We start from the raw sequence: 18,381 nt of genomic DNA on the forward strand, positions 1-18,381 counted from the left end.
AGGAATTTCAAATTTATATTCCTCATTGTTTATCATAAATAATAGTGAAATCGTTTCAGTCATTTTTTAGAATACAGATGTGTCGATTACCTAAATCATTGTATAAATACAAATCTAAAATGAGGTTATGGACAAATGATAACAAATATTTATGTTCCATTGAGAGCAATTTTCACATGCATTACTTCAGTTTCTCGTGCAACACTCGTGCAGTACGAGTTTTGCCAATCGAAAACGCTATTAGTTTGGCGTTCCCGCTACTACAGAATAGATGCTTTCTTTCGGTGATCAAAACGCGTTTGGATTCTCAAATCACGTTCTTTCGAAGTGTGATCTTATGATCATGATTGCTAAAATCGTGAACAAACTGAACATAAAAGTTTTATGATAACAAATTCCTAACCTATAAATGCATGGATATTTTTGCTCAAAAGTCAATATTTGTAACTGAAGAGGAGCATAATCGTGCAAGTACTTCCACTTGTATTAAATTGTTTTCATAATCCAAACACAAAATACGTAATTCGAATGCAAATGTGTACTACGTAAATTTAACCATACTTTGATTTAAATTCGCGCGTTCTTTCGTAAAGCGTGATCCTACCAATCACGATCTTGAAATCATGATTGCCAAGTAGCCGAAAGAAAGCGCCTAATAGCAAATCACGCACACACCACAGCCACATCCTTGTCGCATACTTAGCCACAAGTAAAAAAATAAAATCAAAAATAAATAACCTTCCAAGTAACCTCTAGCACATTAATTTTTAGCTTATAGATAGGTACATCATGTCTTTTATATACAAAAAAGCCATCAGTTTTGCCGATAAATTAATCCCTACTAAATTTCAACCTGTATGGAATCACCCAGCAGGTTAGTAACTTTCAATTTATTTGTATTACATTGAGATACCAACAGGTCCCAAGACAGTGTTTTTCTGGGCTCCTACATTTAAGTGGGTAAGAAACTTAGTATTGATATTGTATAATTGCTTTAATGAAGGCTTATAGGGTTTAGTTATTGCTGGAATTAGTGATTTACAACGACCAGCTGAAAAGATTAGCTTAGCACAAACTTCTGCATTAGCGGCGACTGGTGTGATATGGTGCCGTTACTCCTTAGTGATTATACCAAAGAACTATAATCTTTTTAGTGTAAATTTTTTTGTTGCATTAACCCAACTTTACCAGCTCTCCAGGGCTATACAGTAAGATCATTATCTTGTGAACATATTTTGCATTTAAATTCTTTGTATTGTAGGTACCAACGATCTGCAGCTGCCAACAATTAGATCAATTTTATCTATACCTACATAGTTATAAATATACCTAATATACAAAAATGTAGAAAAATCCATTATTTTTTATATATCCGATATTAATTTTGTTATTCTTGTTACGCAAGGTTTAATAAATTATTTATCTTTTCTCTTGGGAGGTTTTTGCAGACATGGTTTAGGTAGGTAACTCAATTTATTTTAGAATGTTATGTAACAGTTCACTAACTTAACCATCTTTATAAGGTATATTATCTAATTTTAATGTATCCGGTCTAATATTGGCTTCTGAAATGTAACACATTACAAGAAATTAACAGTGACATGGTTACTTACGGAAGACGCCTGGCTTGATTTCTCTTGCTTGTACGACAGTAGTTCTTAGCTCTTTCTCAACCTCCTCAGAAAATCGAATTAACTAAAATACAATTTAAATTATATTTAGAATACGTTAATAGGCGGTACTTCATTGATTGTAGCTAATTCTTGTACATCTTTGTTTTTCTTAAATTCCTCATTTATTTTTTCTCGTCCCTTTTGTAAAGCTCTTACATCTCCATTAAACACTATTTCCCTAGTACGATGAAGGTTTTTAAAGCATTTTAGCACCTATTATAATTCTTAAGTGTACTTTAACATTAGGATTTAACAACATTAGTACCTCCCTTCGTAAACTCATAGCTGTTATGCAATACCAAACTGTAGTGGTTTAGGTTATTTTAAACTATAAATAATGGGCCATTCATACATGTAATCAAATTGTAGTAGAAGTTAAAACATTTTAAACTTAGAAAATCGTGATAGAATTATACAATATTTAAAGGTTATGACCCATTGATGGCACGCATGTTATACAGGGGATAGACACATATTTTAGACATATGAGAATGATATACAGCATAGTAAAACTATGCATATACAGATGTCTTCAAACATACTGTGCCTGCTTATGGCTTATCATAGATCCAACGCGGGAGGGATATCGTTTAAGTTTTTTTTTTATAATTTAAGTGTTTGTGACGTAGTGTACCTGTGTACGTATCCGCCAGGTTTTGCACTTACAATTGACACTAATAGCGTTTTCGATTGGCAAAACTCGTACTGAACGAGTGTTGCACGAGAAACTGAAGAAATCCATGTGAAAATTGCTCTCAATGGAACATAAATATTCGTTAATATTTGTTGTCATTTGTCCATAACCTCATTTTAGATTTAGGTAATCGACAAATCTCTATTCTAAAAAATGATAAACGATTTCAGTATTATTTATGATAAACGATGAGGAATATAAATTTGAAATTCCTGTAAAGGACCAATTTTTGGCGTTCAGTTTAATGAGTAAGTGCAACTTTTTGTAAAATAGAAGTTATGGCTAGTTCATCATCTTCGCTATCGCTAGATGACGACAAAAAACTCTCCCAACGCAAGAAACAAATTCAAATTGTCGCACGTTTGTTTTGAAAATTTGTTAACTATAGCAGCTCCACGAGCTCTCGTGCGTCGAAATTTGCACTGAGTGCGTAATTGTTGCATCACATTTGCCAATGGAACACAGAAAATTGCCCTAAAATTACCAATAGAACGTAAAAATTGCACTCGTGCAGCACGAGTTTTGCCAATCGAAAACGCTATAAAGTAACACAGAAATAAAATGAACCAAAGTCTAGCCAGATCCCTACGCTCGTAATGTTTATCGCGTTAAGTGCGACCTCTGGTGACAGCACATTGTAATTAATATTGGTGGGATAAAATCGCCATTCTATTTATTTGCAATGACAAGTAATCAATACTTTTTACGACTGTAAGAGTAAATACACCCATAAAAATTTTATTTGCAATCAAATGTATGTAATTTCACCTTAAAGAGCAAGGATGGTTTAAAAACGTCACATTTATCACGTTACCTTCAAGAATTTTAAATGTGATCAGTGCAATTATGCAACCAATATTAAGAATAATTTAAAAAAATTACTATGAGGCGCCATTTGTACCATAATAATTTCTCACGAATATATAAAATAAAATAAATATATCTAGAACTTTTATATATTTGCATTCAAAGTTTTAAATATATCCAGAAATTAAGTTTTATATATCTGCAGGATAGCGTCGATGAAATATATAAAACTTCAGCTTCGTATACCTATCACTAGTGGCGCTGAGTAGCCTCAAACCAAAGATAATACTACACTAGATAGACACCGTAAATGGGCAAGTTGTAAACCGCTTGTTTAGTTCCGTAAAGAAGATATAGGGGGCTTTTCCCATGAAGCCGTATCGTACGTATTACCTATTCGACACACGAAATGCGTAATATTATCTCTTCCGTGATGTACTCAACATAACATTCCTTTACTTATTCACATGGATTAAATTACATTTAACGGTAAGGGTATACATCTGTGTAGGCGTCTCTGAGAATTTCCGCTACGTTGCGAATATTACGTACTTATATCGGATATGGAATGTTAATTAATAGATCCTAATTACATTGAATTTAACAACAAATTCAATTCATGTTTTTCCTTGTAAAAGTTGTAAGTAAGCAAATAGCTCTTCTTGTACATATGTACTTTACACAGGGTGTAGCATCCCCCTCATAGATAAAAGCTATCGTGAAAAAATGTAGGACGAGCAAAACTTCCGTTTTTGAAATGGACCCCTCCGCCCCCTTTTTTTATTGCGGGATTGAAATAAGTACTTGTAGGGTATTTATTATTTATGTAACATAGCATACTCTTAACTTTAACCAATTCGCTGTTATACCATTTTTCCTCAAAATTTGACCATTTGACATTTTCCAGAGATAACGCCGGCGATTAAATTTTGAATTGAGGCCTCTTCTCTTTCACATACCGGGTGATTGGTGAATATTACAAAATCAAACATACGCAATTAACATGAGAAAAATGTTTTTTCAGGTTATCCCCCCCCCCCATGTTAAGAGCGTTTAATTGCACCAATCGAAAAAAAGATTGTTTTGACGTCACTAACGGACCTGGCTGTCAGAATTGACAGTTATAATTTGCTAAGTTGTGATCGTTTTTGCATTAGCGTTAAAACTATGTCTATAAGTGTTCCCTATTTTGCAACAAAAATGCTTGGACGCCGACGTAGTATTGGAATGTAATAACAATTTGGGGTAGTATTCATATTTTACACTCAACTGGCGCTCATTTTAGCCAGTGTCAAGAAGAACGTCGAGAAATCGTTATTTTAAGATGCACAAAGTTTAAATAAACTGATTTAGCTGCAATTTCCATGGATGATGAAGAGCAAAAAAACCAAAAACCCAGGATGAAATGGGTTCACGACATTTTGAGTGCGAATAAGCGAAGGCGAATTTGCAGACTTGTAGACGATGAATGACAAGTTTTTGTAATTTAAGTACCTTCCTATAACATCCATTTGGACGTATTAGAGCCCCTTCTTACAAGGCGTTTTTTTGAAGCGGCTGGTAGCGTGACCCCTTCACACGGTGCGATTTGCAGCGCCACAAGTAGCACGAAGCGATTTTCAGAAGCGCCCTCACGCTACAAAGGCGCACGTACCAAGAAGGGGCGTCGTTTTTTTAAAAAATGGTGTCTAGTTTGAGGAGAGTTGATTTACTTGTGTTATGTGTATCATTTACCTTAGTAAAGAGCACGGTCTCTTGTTAGGCTATGGTAAAGAGCGTACATATTTGTGTACTGATACTGTTCATATTGTGTGGTAAAAACCATTGTAGCACGGTGTGGTAAACTCCAAAATTATAACAGAAATTGTACAGAAGAGACTTGTAATAAATTTCAGTTCTTACTCATCTGAGAAATAAAGCTAATTTCTCATCGGGAGGAATGAATTTCCGCATAACCGTATCTTTTTTTCAAAGAAAATTTCCACTCTACAGCATCGTGAGAAGGAGCTCTTAGAATCTTAAATAATATAAAATACAAATGAAAGTGGCGAAAAATCAAAGCATGTGGTGCGTCTGGGTCCGCCAGTGACGTCACTACACGCGGCAAAAAAATTCAGTGATCGAGCAATCCTGTATTATATATAGCAACCTTGCGTACGCACCACCTATTTGCTTAGGGCTTTAAACACTGTTGTGGTTATTTACGTACTGTGAATGTCAATTCAAATGTGTGCAAAATGAACAACTTGCAAAATGAGCTGCTCCGAACGAACTGCACCAAAGCTTCACGCACTCAAATGGAAATAGCAGAAAATAGCATATACAGTGAATTTTTAAAATGCGAACATAGGAGTTTGCATGCAATGTAATTTCCCTATGTTCGATTTTTAAAAAAACACATCAATCTATTGAGTAGTTCATTGTGAGTAGTAGATACAATTGACAGCTGTCACATTTTTTAAAATACCGCCGTCCAATTTAATTACGAAATCGGTTAGGTTATTGCTTAGAATGTCAAGGAGGACACTTCGAACATTTATTGTAATGGTTTTCGTTATTTATTTTCTTATTTTCTTCATTTATGTATTGAATAGATCAAATTAGTAGAATACCAGGTACACATGACCTACAAATAATTGAAGGTTGGTTCACAATGAGTTGTGGTGTCAGCGCCTACCCTGTAAGGTTAAGGTATTGTAAGTTTAAGAAAATTTATCCTAAAGTTGCTATGGCCTCACATGGCTTCTTTAAAAAAATCTTACCGAACGCTCTTCATCATCAAGACTATATAGAGTTGCTGTTCACAGTCACACAAGTTACGCGTTTTGCTGGTGGGAATGTGAACCGCACACACCTCATAGATTGATGTGTTTTTTTAAAATCGAACATAGTGAAATTACATTGCATGCAAACTCCTATGTTCGCATTTAAAAAAATCTCACTGTATATAAGAGAAGATATGGAAATTAGTGATAGTAGTTCATCTGCTACGGTAGGTCGTCAATGGTAGGCCCATGGTTTGTGGGAAGACCCAATGATAAAGGGAAAGCCGCTCCTTTATAGCGGTTATGTTATGTTTTGTTAATTTGTTAGTTGATTTGATGGTCTGTGAGTTGATTAGTTCAGCGTCGAGAAAAAACAACTGGTACTGAACTGTAAAATACCAGTAACTATTAGTGAACTACCATAATTTGAAAATGTCACAATCAAATATTGAACATGTAAATTTGGCTGATGATATCTCAACGTCCATGGAGGAAATTGCAATCACAACAGCAAATCCAAATCCAACAAGCAATGAACCATCAGCTCTCGATGATGACCGCCTGCCAAGTTACAATGTACCCGAGAAGATTATAATTGTCTTAGATCGTGGATACGATGAAAATTGCACCAACTTTGAACTAACATCAAAGAAAACCTACTCCCCTTTGTTCATGTTGCAACACGCATTGAAAATATTTTTGCATAACAAATCTCAAATAAATCCGGAACATCAATTTGCAATTATTCAATTGGATGAATACTCGGCAACGTGGGTGCACGATTTTACAAATTCGATACAAGATATATTGGCATCTGTACGAAGTATCACTGATATCCCATGCGAAACAGAAGATATATTTGATTTAAATAAAGTGTTTGACATACTAATCGATAAACTTGACCTTAGTTTTTCATTGAAGAATCCACCAAGTTGTGTTGTGCACATAGTTCTATTATACGGTCGGTCTTATTCTGTACCAAAACTAACGAAAACGGCTGAGGTAGAAAGACTTCTTAATTCGTCATACTGCACTGTTGACGTTGTAATGACTCATGAACCCCCCGATTCTAGTAACAACTGCGAACAAATTTTCAAATGTCTTCAGTCGATTGATATGAAAGGTTCCTCGTACGCGTTTTCAGTATCTCGCAATGCATCAGACCTTCATTGTGCTATGGCGAAGATTTTATCACATCCACTACAACGACCTCATAATGCAAATGCGAGTGCAAATACTAATTATAATTTAAATGTAATAGAAACAAACTAAATAACTTTGTGACAATTCTTTGTTATATTAATCATACTAATAATAAATTACCACCTATTCTATACTCTTATCAGATAAATTCTTGCAACGTTTGGTTTTTTTATGTGCTTCTAACTTATCTTTTCTTCCAAAAGTTTTCATACACGTTTTACATGAAAATGGCCTTGTGCCATCGTGCACTTGTAAATGTCTGTTTAAATTTGAGCTGTGAGCAAATTTTCTCTTACATACCATGCATACATATGGCTGCTCTTTCGTGTGTTTTCTTAAATGTTTATTTAAATCACCTCTATGTACAAAATTTTTACCGCAGCTGCTACAAGACATTGACGATGAAGGTTGAACAGGGTTCGACTTCTCCGAACTAGTTGATGGTTTCGTAGTTTGGTCGATGTTCTCTTGTTCTTCAATTACTTTCATTAGGATAGGTAAGTTGCCTAAATTAGTGATGCATGTGCTACAGTCGCAAGTGTAAGGATGAGCGGCAGTGCAAACTTTTTCTGACTTTTCACTATCTTGATTATATTTTGTAGTCATTTTCATTTAAAAATTTACTTATTTTTACGGAAAGGTGTAACTAGCGAATAAAACTTATTCATACTTTTACCGACTTTTAAATTTATGACATGCGCAACAAAATTCGCGCAATCTCACGGGAAAATCCTCTGAACTGAATTACCTACCTTTATAAAACTTCTGGCTTGCCCCACATTTGTGACGTATGCGATTTTTGTGGATTTTACGATTGGCAACGTAAATGTATTAAACAATAATTGATTTTCCAAAATACTTACCGTTTTTCTAGCGGACATTTATTTGAAAAAGCGGGAAAATGGATCCTTAAAAACCTAAGTACCTAATTAGTACCATTGTGAATAAACAAAGTTAGTACTTACCTTGTCTATCTGTGGTGGCAAGATTACCTATACCTACTGTTAATGTAACACGGATTTTCCGTTATCAATTCAAAGTAGTAAAAGTATGTTAGTATGGTCTCAATAGATACATTCTCTGGTAAAAAAGTGTATCAAATTAATTTCAACATTTTGGTATACAGGGTGCGCGATTCGTGAGACTCAATAATATCCTGTTAAATATGTAATGTAGCACCCTGAATGGTAATCTGTGAATTTAAATATTTAAATCTGTGGTAGTACATGTTCAATTCCAATAACAATAGTTATACATTCAATGCTAATAGCGATCTGGCCCTTGAAAGCGAAGTTTAAGATAAGTATAGCCTAAAATTCATGTAACAATTTTTGTAACAATGGTCGTATAGGTATGTGAAACCAAGCAATAAGAGAAGAGGCACGTTCAAGGCAAGCACTACCTTTGGTTTAATTTTAAAGTAACTAAAAATGAAAAAAAAAGTCAACTGAAATACTCTTGCGAACGCACTGGTTTGATTTATAATTTCTAGGGTAGCTCATTGTTGACGTTTTATAAAACATAGAATTTCTTTTGCAACTTTCCAATGTTACTGCTATTCAGTTTGTAATATATGGATTCCAAAAACAAGATGCGTATATTCTAAATTAGATTTCATTCTACCTACAATGCAGGTAGCTATATACCGGCCCTACCGAAAATACGGCTATACTAGAATAAAATATGTCGACGGCATTGAAATAAAAGACTAGGAAGGAGCTTATACAAGGTGCCAATTTGAAAACTTACCACCCCCATGTCTTAGTAAATAAACGAGATATTTTAAAAAATCAAAATCCGTTTCGGTAATTCGGAGGGGGAAGCACAATGACATAGTTGGCGACGCACCCCCTCCAACCCCTGCGCCCAAGCCACCACAACTTTTAAATCTTAAATAGTGATGCGTGATACGTCGTTGGAAAGCTCTGAAAAAATGCTTTCCAACCATACCATAGTTATTTACATTATTAGTGCGGGAACAGTTATTTTGCAGATGAGCGCGAAGTTTGGCGGCGCGAGTGCGCAACGCGCACGAGCGACGCATCTCGCGCGAATCAAGCAAATACTGTTCACGCACGTAACATGTATTCTATTTTTTGCACGGATTAGTTAAATCGAATTTACATAAATTCAAATCCTTTTCGCGAGATTTTTGCGACATTATAATCCTTTTGAAAAATCAAGTCCTCTATGCCGATAAAGTAGAAATCTAAAAATTTAAAATGTCAATTTATTGTTCAAAACTTCTGGTTTAAGCTTATTTTTGCCCGTGTACTACAGGGAATGATGTAAAGTGTATGTATTTATATTTTCATTTTTACTCTTCCATCATACTACTTATTAGTTTATGATCCGCACTAAATAGATAATTTCGTTGAATTTTTAGGCACTAGTGCGCGAAAGTAGATAGTCAATTGTAAAATTGACGTTCCTGACGTTCGTGTTTTATTGGGAAAACGCGATTTAGAACGAAGGAGTGCAAAAAATAGCATTACATTTAGGTTAGTAATTATCGTGCAAATCAAAAAATAAACTATGCCATTGTGATTCCCCCTCCGAATTACCGAAACGGATTTTGATTTTTTTAAATATCTCGTTTATTTACAAAGACACGGGGGGTGGTAAGTTTTCAAATTGCCACCCTGTATAGGTGCTTTCTTTCGATGATCCAAACGCGTTTGGATTGTCAAATCAGGTTCTTTCGAAGTGTGATCATGATTGCTAAAATCGTAAACAAAGCAAACTGAACATAAAAGTTTTATGATCACAAATTCCTAACCTATAAATGCAAGGATATTTTTGCTCAAATGTTAGTTTAGTCAATATTTGTAACTGAAGAGGAGCATAATCGTGCAAGTACTTCCACCTGTATTTAAATTATTTTCATAATCCAAACAAAAAATACTTAATTCGAATGCAAATGTGTACTCCCTAAACTTATAACCATGCTTTGATTTAAATTCGCGCTTTCTTTCGTAAAACGTGATCCTACGAATCACGATCTTGAAATCATGATCGCGAAGTAGCCGAAAGAAAGCGCCTCTAGTAACGGGCGATCAAAAATGAGCTGCTGTCGAGTCGCCTTTGGAAGTTCAAGTTAAGTACGATTTCCCATGTAAACGAAAATTCCAAAGGTGACTCGACAGCAACTCATTTTTGATCGCATGGTATATAATCAAAGCAGCTAACCATTCTGTTTTACTTTATACCGTAAATGTCAATCAATTATGTCAAAGTCGGTCATATTGAGAAGCCTAATTGGATCCCAATAACAAGCGTATGTTTTAAGTAGGTATTATATGATTGAATTTATAATAAATTCAATGATTATATGTAACGTTTCTGGATTTGCATCTCCAAATATTTAGAAAAAATTGACATATGTAAAAAATTATGACAAACAGGTATAAAAAGCTTAAATGCGTTGAATTCGCAATAAAATTGAGCATTTAAAAAACCAAGATGTCGACAATTTCCAGTAGTTACTGTGTCGACTTAAATCGTTAATTTTTTTGTTATTTGCGATAGGACCGTGTCAATGGTGAACGAAAAGTCAACTTTACACCCATTTACGTAAGGGGCTTCATCAAAACGGAAAAGAAACAAAACTCTCCCTTTGCCATTTTTGGCTTTCCATGGACATCTCGAATTCTCTCTCTAGGGACTGCGCGTTCTCTGTGTTAAAGAAAGCTTGTGACAGGAAGATGTGGCCACGCCAAGGTTTGGAATGCCCCCCATTCGTTCGACTGTTGTGTCGTGTATCGTTTGATTTTTGAGTGATTGCGGATCTGCAGTATCTTGTCAATTCACTTCGACAGTCGTCGTCCGTAGTGTGTGATTTTTATGTTAAACGTTAAATGTGATCACTAATTTAGATTGGACACAATTTCGATCATATCATTTGAATTCGAGGTCAATGATGATCTGTATCAGAATTATTATTGTTTAATTTTGTAACAATCGCCTTGTTATTTTGATTTGTAATTGTAAAGTTGAATTACGTTTGAAAAATATTAGGAGCACCTGGAAAAGAAGTTCGTTATCGCTTCATAAAATCAGAAGAATGTTTTAAAAAGGCGAAGCATATGGAAAACGGGACTTTTTGATGTTTGACAGTCAGTCGTAATGAATGGTTTTTTTTGTAAAAGACAGTCAATGTGGGTGGTTGTAAAGTTGTTATAGATTATTTTGATAGTGCTTTAATAGTTATTTATGTATTAAGGGTATAATAGTGATGTTTATATTCTCGAGGGCGACGAGTTAAAAAGCTCGAGGGCCTACGGCCCGAGAGCTTTTTAGTCGCCCGAGAGTATAAACATCAGTTTATGCCCGTGGTACATACACAATTTTATGTTTTACAAATAGTTTTCTTCGTCAAAATTCGTTTACAAAATAATTCATTATGTTTGATCGAGTATGCGTGGTTCAAATTTGTTAATGTGATTGAAACCATCGAAACGTCAAACGTATTTTAAATAATTCAATTCATCGTGAATGACCAAGAAGTTCCAGAAACTATACGAAATAAGGCCAATCTTGTGATTTAGTAGGTATTGACAATTAATAATTGACGTTTCTAATTTTCAATGACCTGCAAATATTTGTTTGTTTTGTCATTAAGTATAAATGAGTTACTATGGTGATACTTAATGCCCTAGGGCATAAAGTGGTACTTTATGCCCGCGTATCACAGATATGAAATGTGCTATGATAGGTTAGTAAGACATACAAGATTTTTATTACCTACGTCGTTATAAAAGTGAATGTTATAATTCGCGTTAATCTGAAGCGTTCCGAAGCAATATCATTTGGTGCTTTGCGCCAGTCAAATTTATTGAACTCAAATGGATTTACCGCGTGATGAAGAATTATTCAAGAATAACGGATAAAGAACTTTATTTGAAGTACCTAACGTGACAAGCAAAATTAGAACATTATTTTGCTCAAAACAACTACTACACACACTCTCTATGTATATAATTAAAATTGTGTGATCGCCATATCCAACAAAAATGTCACAGTTATGATCGGATGTAAAGGATTATGAAGTTTAAGGTAATTAAAACTTTATCCAATTAATTTGTTTCAATTGTTCTCATATGCGTGGTTCGTGGTACATTTGTCTGTAGACCCTGAGTGCCTTTCTTTCTTACAGCTTTGTTAATTGATTTTTATCGAATAAATGTTTGTCTTGTGCAAATGATTAGCGTTGTGTTTAATCGAGCCCAAATTACTGCCTAGAATATAAGAGTTCTGATGATAAATTTATATTCGCGCACAGAATTTTGTGAGGCGAATACACTACAAATCAACCAAGTGCAACTGGCTATGTGACTAATATGTATATATATCGCAATCATGGTGTATGGTAATATTGGAAGAGGTAGCAAAGAATTATCAGGATTTGGTAGACATATTGAAAGTTGAAACTGTTGCACACATTAAAATTGAATAAATCGTTGCGTACAATACAAAATTGTATGCAATGTTAATTTGAAATATCCTGTATAATTATTTTAAAAGTTGGCGTGAAATAGGTACAGATGGAAGGACGTTAGAAAAAGAAAGGTTATGTTACTTTGTTTTTGAGAAAAATCGTTAGTAACCTTTTACTAATAGAAAATTCCATAAAATATGAAAATATGTCAACGTTTCGCTCTGATTTACAGATTAGCATCACATAATAAGTTAATAAACAGAACAATAATGTCTTCCTCTCCAATGCGTGCTAGTATTGAAAAGGTCACAGAAGAGTTAAAAACCAATCCTTACTATGAGAAATATGCCAAGAAAATTGCAGGTTTGCAAGAAACATCACCTGAAGAGTTTTTACAACGAATAGAAGAGAGGGAAAAGGAGAAAATCTCCAAAATAGAATCTAAATCGAGTAGCAGGTTTGCTATTTACCTACATATACTTTTAATAATATTTACATTATAATGTTTAGTCATTATTCGTCGCTGTTAGAACCCAAAAAGCAATTAACTGAGAAAATGAAATCTGAAGATGAATCGCTTGACAAAATTATGAAAATCGACCTAATTGAGAATAAGGATGCAAATGAAATTGCAGAAATATGGAATCATTATCACAAAACCAAAGATGCTATTTCTGCTATAATTCCCAAAGAAGCGTATGAGGAAATGAAGATAAATGCCAAGAAGTATCCCACTTTCCTGTTTCCAATTCCGCGATCGCAAGGCTATGAATTTATAATGTGCCAGTTTTTCTATAATACTGTTCATTTCACACCCTTATTAAATTATCAGGTTGGTATATTCTCATCTTTACTATTTTTCCATGCTGTTCATGTATGTGCATCTTTTATTTATTTATTTTATTTATTTATTTATTTGCCTTTATTTTTAGGTTCACAAAGAGAATGCTCCCGAGTGTTTGAAAATAACTCATTATCCAGAGTTTAAAGATACAAAAGGAATTGTATTAATGAAGGGAGAATTTCAAAATAATGTGATAAATTCACAAGAAGCACAGTGTTTGGCAAATCAATTGCAAATGTATTATAGTCAAAAAGATGCAAACAAATTGAAACTTTTGGAACAATTCACGAGCAAACCTGACCAATTTAAACACATGGATCTTATAAAGCAAATAGAAACTCTTAATATTATGAAATAGTCAGTTTATCTAGACTTTGTAAATATATAAAAAATTGGCATTTGTTTCCTTATCTCTTAAATTCTATAAGAAACACATTGTTGACTTCAAGGTTAATGAAGTATCAAGTGTTTAGTATCACTGGTTATGTAATTTTTTCCCTATCAAATGAAAAAAATTCCAGTATGACGTCCATAAGAAAGTTAATGTGATTTACTCCAAACTCACAAATCATAAAAAAATGTCCTTTAGCACGGTGAAGTTCGGGCTTTCGAAAGTCCGAACTCTTGAAATCTGCACGACGCCACTATAATTATAGCCTAGCGGACGAACGGAACAAGTCCCAGAGTGGCGGGAGGGCTTAAATTAAAGGTTAGTAACCAGGCTATCTTTTGATATTTTTTGCAAGTGCCAGTGACAACTTCCGACCAGACAGGAAGTGGAAAAAGACCGCGAAACTTGACAAAAAATCGGTTTTTGTTTTTTGTTTGGACATAGGTGCGGTTTAGCGTCCGATATCGGAAAAATGACCAAAACAAATGTTGTAGAGCGTAGTTTTAACTTTAAAACCGTACCCTTTGCGTTGAAATCCGACCAATAGGAGGGGAGCTACAAACCGTTAAGTGCGATCCCACGCGCCGCTCGCTGTTGCGCGACTTGCCTGAGAGGTGCACCAGATCGACAAGATACGGTTGGCTTAATAGCGGCGCATCTCTGACTTATTTGTATTTTGACTGTGAGCGTTTTAGACTTTTGGAATGTGTTTAGTGCGTAAATTTTGAGGAAAACTGTACTGTATTTTTTTCTAAACAAAACAATCCAAATAAAAAATTTTTGAGTAAACTTCGTCGTAAAACAAAGGGGGTTCGGGAACATTATTATATATAACATTATTACAGCTCCTGCCTCTACAATGCGCGCACATTAAAGTGCAGTGTAGGTTGGCAGCAGAGCGGCACGAACAGCGGTTAAAACAACCTTGCTGGCAAGCGCAAGAAATCAAATGTAGATGTTCGTCTGGTGCTGGTACAGTGACTTTATAGAGACAGTGGCGACAACAGGGTATCTCGTTTTTGATTGGTCGTTGGTTCCGGTCGCCATATTGGAGCTAAATTCCAAACTGGCCAATAGAAAACCTTCAAAACGACGCGGTACACTCCGTGCTATAATTATTAATTATACTGTTTTGACAGTGTCACCTGTAATTGTCACGGCTTCATGTTACTAGTTTTCTTGTATTTGCTTTATTTTACGTTTTCCGTCTCCAGTTTTATATAAACTCGATTTTTAAAGACGCATATAGTTTGGATTTATTACGATATTATAAGGTATGTAATCCGCTTAGAGTTTTTAGATGTAAAACTGTGCCTAACCTTACGACTGGTAATTGATGTAAAATTTTTTTCAGAAGCCCTAAATACCTAATGAGTTTAGATAGAAAACTGGTTAGAGAAGCAGCTTATCCGAAATTTAGCAGCAAAATTGTGATCGTAAATACGTTTGAATTGGTTTCATGTTTGCTGGAGCACATGGAATATTGATCTCTTGTACTCCGTGGACTAGATCAACGTGTTTTGTCTTCCATTTAAGAGACTAAAGAAATACTTTTAAGTCTGGAAGGAGCAACACGCGACAGGGGACAAGAAGTGACAGAAGACACTGAAATGTCAAACACAATTTAATGATTATTTATATGTACATTTTGGATATTGCACCATATTTCATACTTATTATACTGTTTTCCATATACCCATACCTTTTTGAATTTGGGAGGCATTTGTTTTCCCATAGGTTGTTCTGCAAAGCTTTAAACGATCATTTCTGCGCCGTTCGTTTTGAACAAGAATCTTTACTTAAATGAAACTGACATTTATTATTCTACGCTCACAATTTGACATGACAAGGTATATTGATCTTACAATCAATTTTTTAGCTCCAATATGGCGGATTATGATAAGTTGTCGCCACTGTCCTTATAAAGTCACTGTAGGTGCTGGTGGCAGACTTGTCGGATTTAGAACAAGTGTGGGCCCCATTTTTTTCCAGCCCCAATCCGTTGGCAAGAGACTGTTCGATGGCCATTCGTGAACCTAAAGCAAGGAAAATAAGAAATAGAAGTAACTAAATCTTTCTAAAAACTACTGTACAATCAGATTCCATATCTCACTTGCAAGTACGTCCGCAAACTGTGTTGCTCGGCAGCGGCGGTTGTTGGCGGCATGAAGGAATAGTAGGCAGTCTTTCTTCGCGCCTATTCCGTCGTATCAGCTGGTGAAAAATTTATTGTTCATCTCTACGGCAGTAAAGAAGACGGTATAACTCTCGCCAGGAAAGATTGCCGATCACAGCGCACCTTGTGTAAAATTACAATCTATGTTTTTTTAAGATGCGAGCGACTTCCGGAATATAGGATCGTGCCAATGTTGAACGAAAAGACTTTTCGTTCAAGATTGGCACGATCCTATCCTGGAAGTCGCTCACATCTTTAGAAAAAGACAGGTTGTAGACCGGGATCAGGTCTTCTGTGACCGGCAATCTTTCCTGGCGAGAGGTTTATATGGAATCTGATTGTACAGTAGTTTTTAGAATGATTTAGTTAATTCTATTTCCTATTTTCCTTATTTTAGGTTCAAGAATGGCTATCGAACAGTCTTTTTCCAACGGATTGGGGCTAAAAAAAATGGGGCCCACACTTGTTCCAAATCCGACAAGTCTGCCACCAGCACCAGACGAACATCTACATCTGATTTCTTGCGCTTGCCAGCAAGGTTGTTTTAACCGCTGTTCGTGCCAACCTACACTGCACTTTAATGTGCGCGCATTGTAGAGGCAGGAGCTGTAATAATGTTATAATGTTATATATAATAATGTTCCCGAACCCCAGTCCGAAGACGAAGAATCCGATGGAGAAGGAACGTCGAATTAAAACAGCGAACCTGTCTTTGTTTTACGACGAAGTTTACTTAACAATTTTTAATTTGGATTGTTTTGTTTAGAAAAAAATACTGTACAGTTTCCCTCAAAATGTACGCGCTAAACACTTTCCAAAAGTCTAAAACCCTCACAGTCGAAATACAAATAAGTCGGAGATGCGCCGCTATTAAGCCAACCGTATCTGGTCGATCTGGTGCACCTCTCAGGCAAGTCGCGCAACGGCGAGCGGCGCGTGGGATCGCACTCATATATATAAGAGAAGTATATATATGATCGCACTTAACGGTTTGTAGCTCCCCTCCTATTGGTCGGATTTCAACGCAAAGGGTACGGTTTTAAAGTTAAAACTACGCTCTACAACATTTGTTTTGGTCATTTCTCCGATATCGGACGCTAAACCGCACCTATGTCCAAACAAAAAACAAAAACCGATTTTTTTGTCAAGTTTCGCGGTCTTTTTCCACTTCCTGTCTGGTCGGAAGTTATCACTGGCACTTGCAAAAAATATCAAAAGATAGTCTGGTTACTAACCTTTAATTTAAGCCCTCCCGCGACTCTGGGACTTATTCCGTTCGTCCGCTAGGCTATAATTATAGTGGCGTCGTGCAGATTTCCAGAGTTCGGACTTTCGAAAGCCCGAACTTCAAGGAAGCCGACATGGGAACTCTTGGGACTTTTTATATGTTGTTCAGAGCATCAAGTAGAACAACTGTGCCAACTTTCAGATTTACGTTATTTTTCGTAGGGTCAAAACCTAAAATGCCTGGGCTACTAGCACATTGCCAAAAATGATGTTCTGGTCATAGCTTCGCTATTTGTAGAGCTACAAGCAAGTTTGAAAGGGAATATTAATCGGGGGTAAATACACAAGAGCTTGATTTTTAATCGGAAATTTTATTTTTACAGCTGGAGCGATGTTATCATATGCTTTTGATCGAGGGAGGCAATAAAATTTGAGTGAATTAAAAATAAAATTATCCTGATTTAAAACCAAGGTCGAGTGTATTTTAGGGGGATTAATAAAAGACATTAAATTTTACAGCCACTATATATTTTACGCATTCCTACGCGCATTTTTATCGCAGATTAAAAATCATGTGATTGGTTAGAATTTGAAACAATCACCAAGCTGATTGGTCCTATATTAATGGAGTGTATTAATCAGCATAAAATTCTGCATAACTGCAAATTTAAGCGACTTTGTATCTCGTATGGTTTACGAGAAACCCTGTACCACGAACTTATAAATTAAAATTAACTATTAAGATGGACTGCTAATCATCTCTTAAGCGCGGTTTAGACGCTACGATCTTGGCTTCGATAAATCGTAACGATCTGATTGTCCAATTTATCTTTCAATAAATCGAAAGAGTGCGTACTGTTTACATGTAACGATTTCTTGTTCCAATCTCATTGTCCTTCACGGTTTAATACAGTTTTTATTTTTTTATTTTTCACTTACTTGTCTTTTGGTTCTGTCCACTAATATAAATTATACTCGCATTTTATTGCTTACATTGCTTGCTTACAATAGAATCTTAATTTCGATTATGATTTTTGACTAGCCATGTGTCGCCAAATATTTTTTTTGGGTGGCCAAACTTGATCGCCACTCGCCAAATGTAAAACGTGTGCGCTAGAGACAGTCCAAGTAGCCCAAATGGATACAAAACTGGTTCACGTCGGC

At 35.4% G+C, this 18,381-nt stretch overlaps 4 protein-coding genes across 6 annotated transcripts; 3 read left to right on the top strand and 1 right to left on the bottom strand.

The window, feature by feature from the left end:
• Positions 1-716: 716 nt before the first annotated feature.
• Positions 717-1,388, top strand: LOC116183004 (mitochondrial pyruvate carrier 2-like). The gene is made up of 4 exons (XM_031503595.1): positions 717-874; positions 920-960; positions 1,012-1,208; positions 1,262-1,388. The coding sequence occupies exons 1-4, from the start codon at positions 790-792 to the stop codon at positions 1,290-1,292; spliced, it is 354 nt and encodes a 117-aa protein (XP_031359455.1). The 5' UTR covers positions 717-789; the 3' UTR covers positions 1,293-1,388.
• A 66-nt stretch (positions 1,389-1,454) lies between these two features.
• On the bottom strand, positions 1,455-2,149 carry LOC116183005 (complex III assembly factor LYRM7-like). Its single transcript, XM_031503596.1, has 4 exons — positions 1,939-2,149; positions 1,743-1,886; positions 1,614-1,695; positions 1,455-1,565 (listed from the first exon to the last, which is right to left on the bottom strand). The coding sequence occupies exons 1-4, from the start codon at positions 1,954-1,956 to the stop codon at positions 1,507-1,509; spliced, it is 303 nt and encodes a 100-aa protein (XP_031359456.1). The 5' UTR covers positions 1,957-2,149; the 3' UTR covers positions 1,455-1,506.
• A 4,013-nt stretch (positions 2,150-6,162) lies between these two features.
• Positions 6,163-7,275, top strand: LOC116183003 (BRISC and BRCA1-A complex member 1-like). The gene has a single exon (XM_031503594.1). The coding sequence runs from the start codon at positions 6,372-6,374 to the stop codon at positions 7,209-7,211; it is 840 nt and encodes a 279-aa protein (XP_031359454.1). The 5' UTR covers positions 6,163-6,371; the 3' UTR covers positions 7,212-7,275.
• A 5,267-nt stretch (positions 7,276-12,542) lies between these two features.
• LOC116183006 (ATP synthase mitochondrial F1 complex assembly factor 1-like) lies at positions 12,543-13,825 on the top strand. Of its 3 annotated transcripts, none has more exons than XM_031503598.1 (4): positions 12,543-12,710; positions 12,812-13,036; positions 13,090-13,411; positions 13,512-13,825. In XM_031503598.1, exons 2-4 carry the CDS (start codon positions 12,849-12,851, stop codon positions 13,779-13,781), a joined length of 780 nt encoding a protein of 259 aa, XP_031359458.1. In that variant the 5' UTR covers positions 12,543-12,710; positions 12,812-12,848; the 3' UTR covers positions 13,782-13,825. The 3 variants fall into 3 exon arrangements, with proteins under 3 accessions (XP_031359458.1, XP_031359457.1, XP_031359459.1); XM_031503599.1 differs by having other exon boundaries at positions 12,699-12,739; XM_031503597.1 differs by having other exon boundaries at positions 12,673-13,036.
• The last annotated feature ends 4,556 nt before the right edge of the window (positions 13,826-18,381 follow it).

This window comes from Photinus pyralis, unplaced genomic scaffold (assembly GCF_008802855.1).
Source record: "Photinus pyralis isolate 1611_PpyrPB1 unplaced genomic scaffold, Ppyr1.3 Ppyr1.4_unclustered_Scaffold8316, whole genome shotgun sequence".
NCBI classification, from domain to species: domain Eukaryota; kingdom Metazoa; phylum Arthropoda; class Insecta; order Coleoptera; family Lampyridae; genus Photinus; species Photinus pyralis.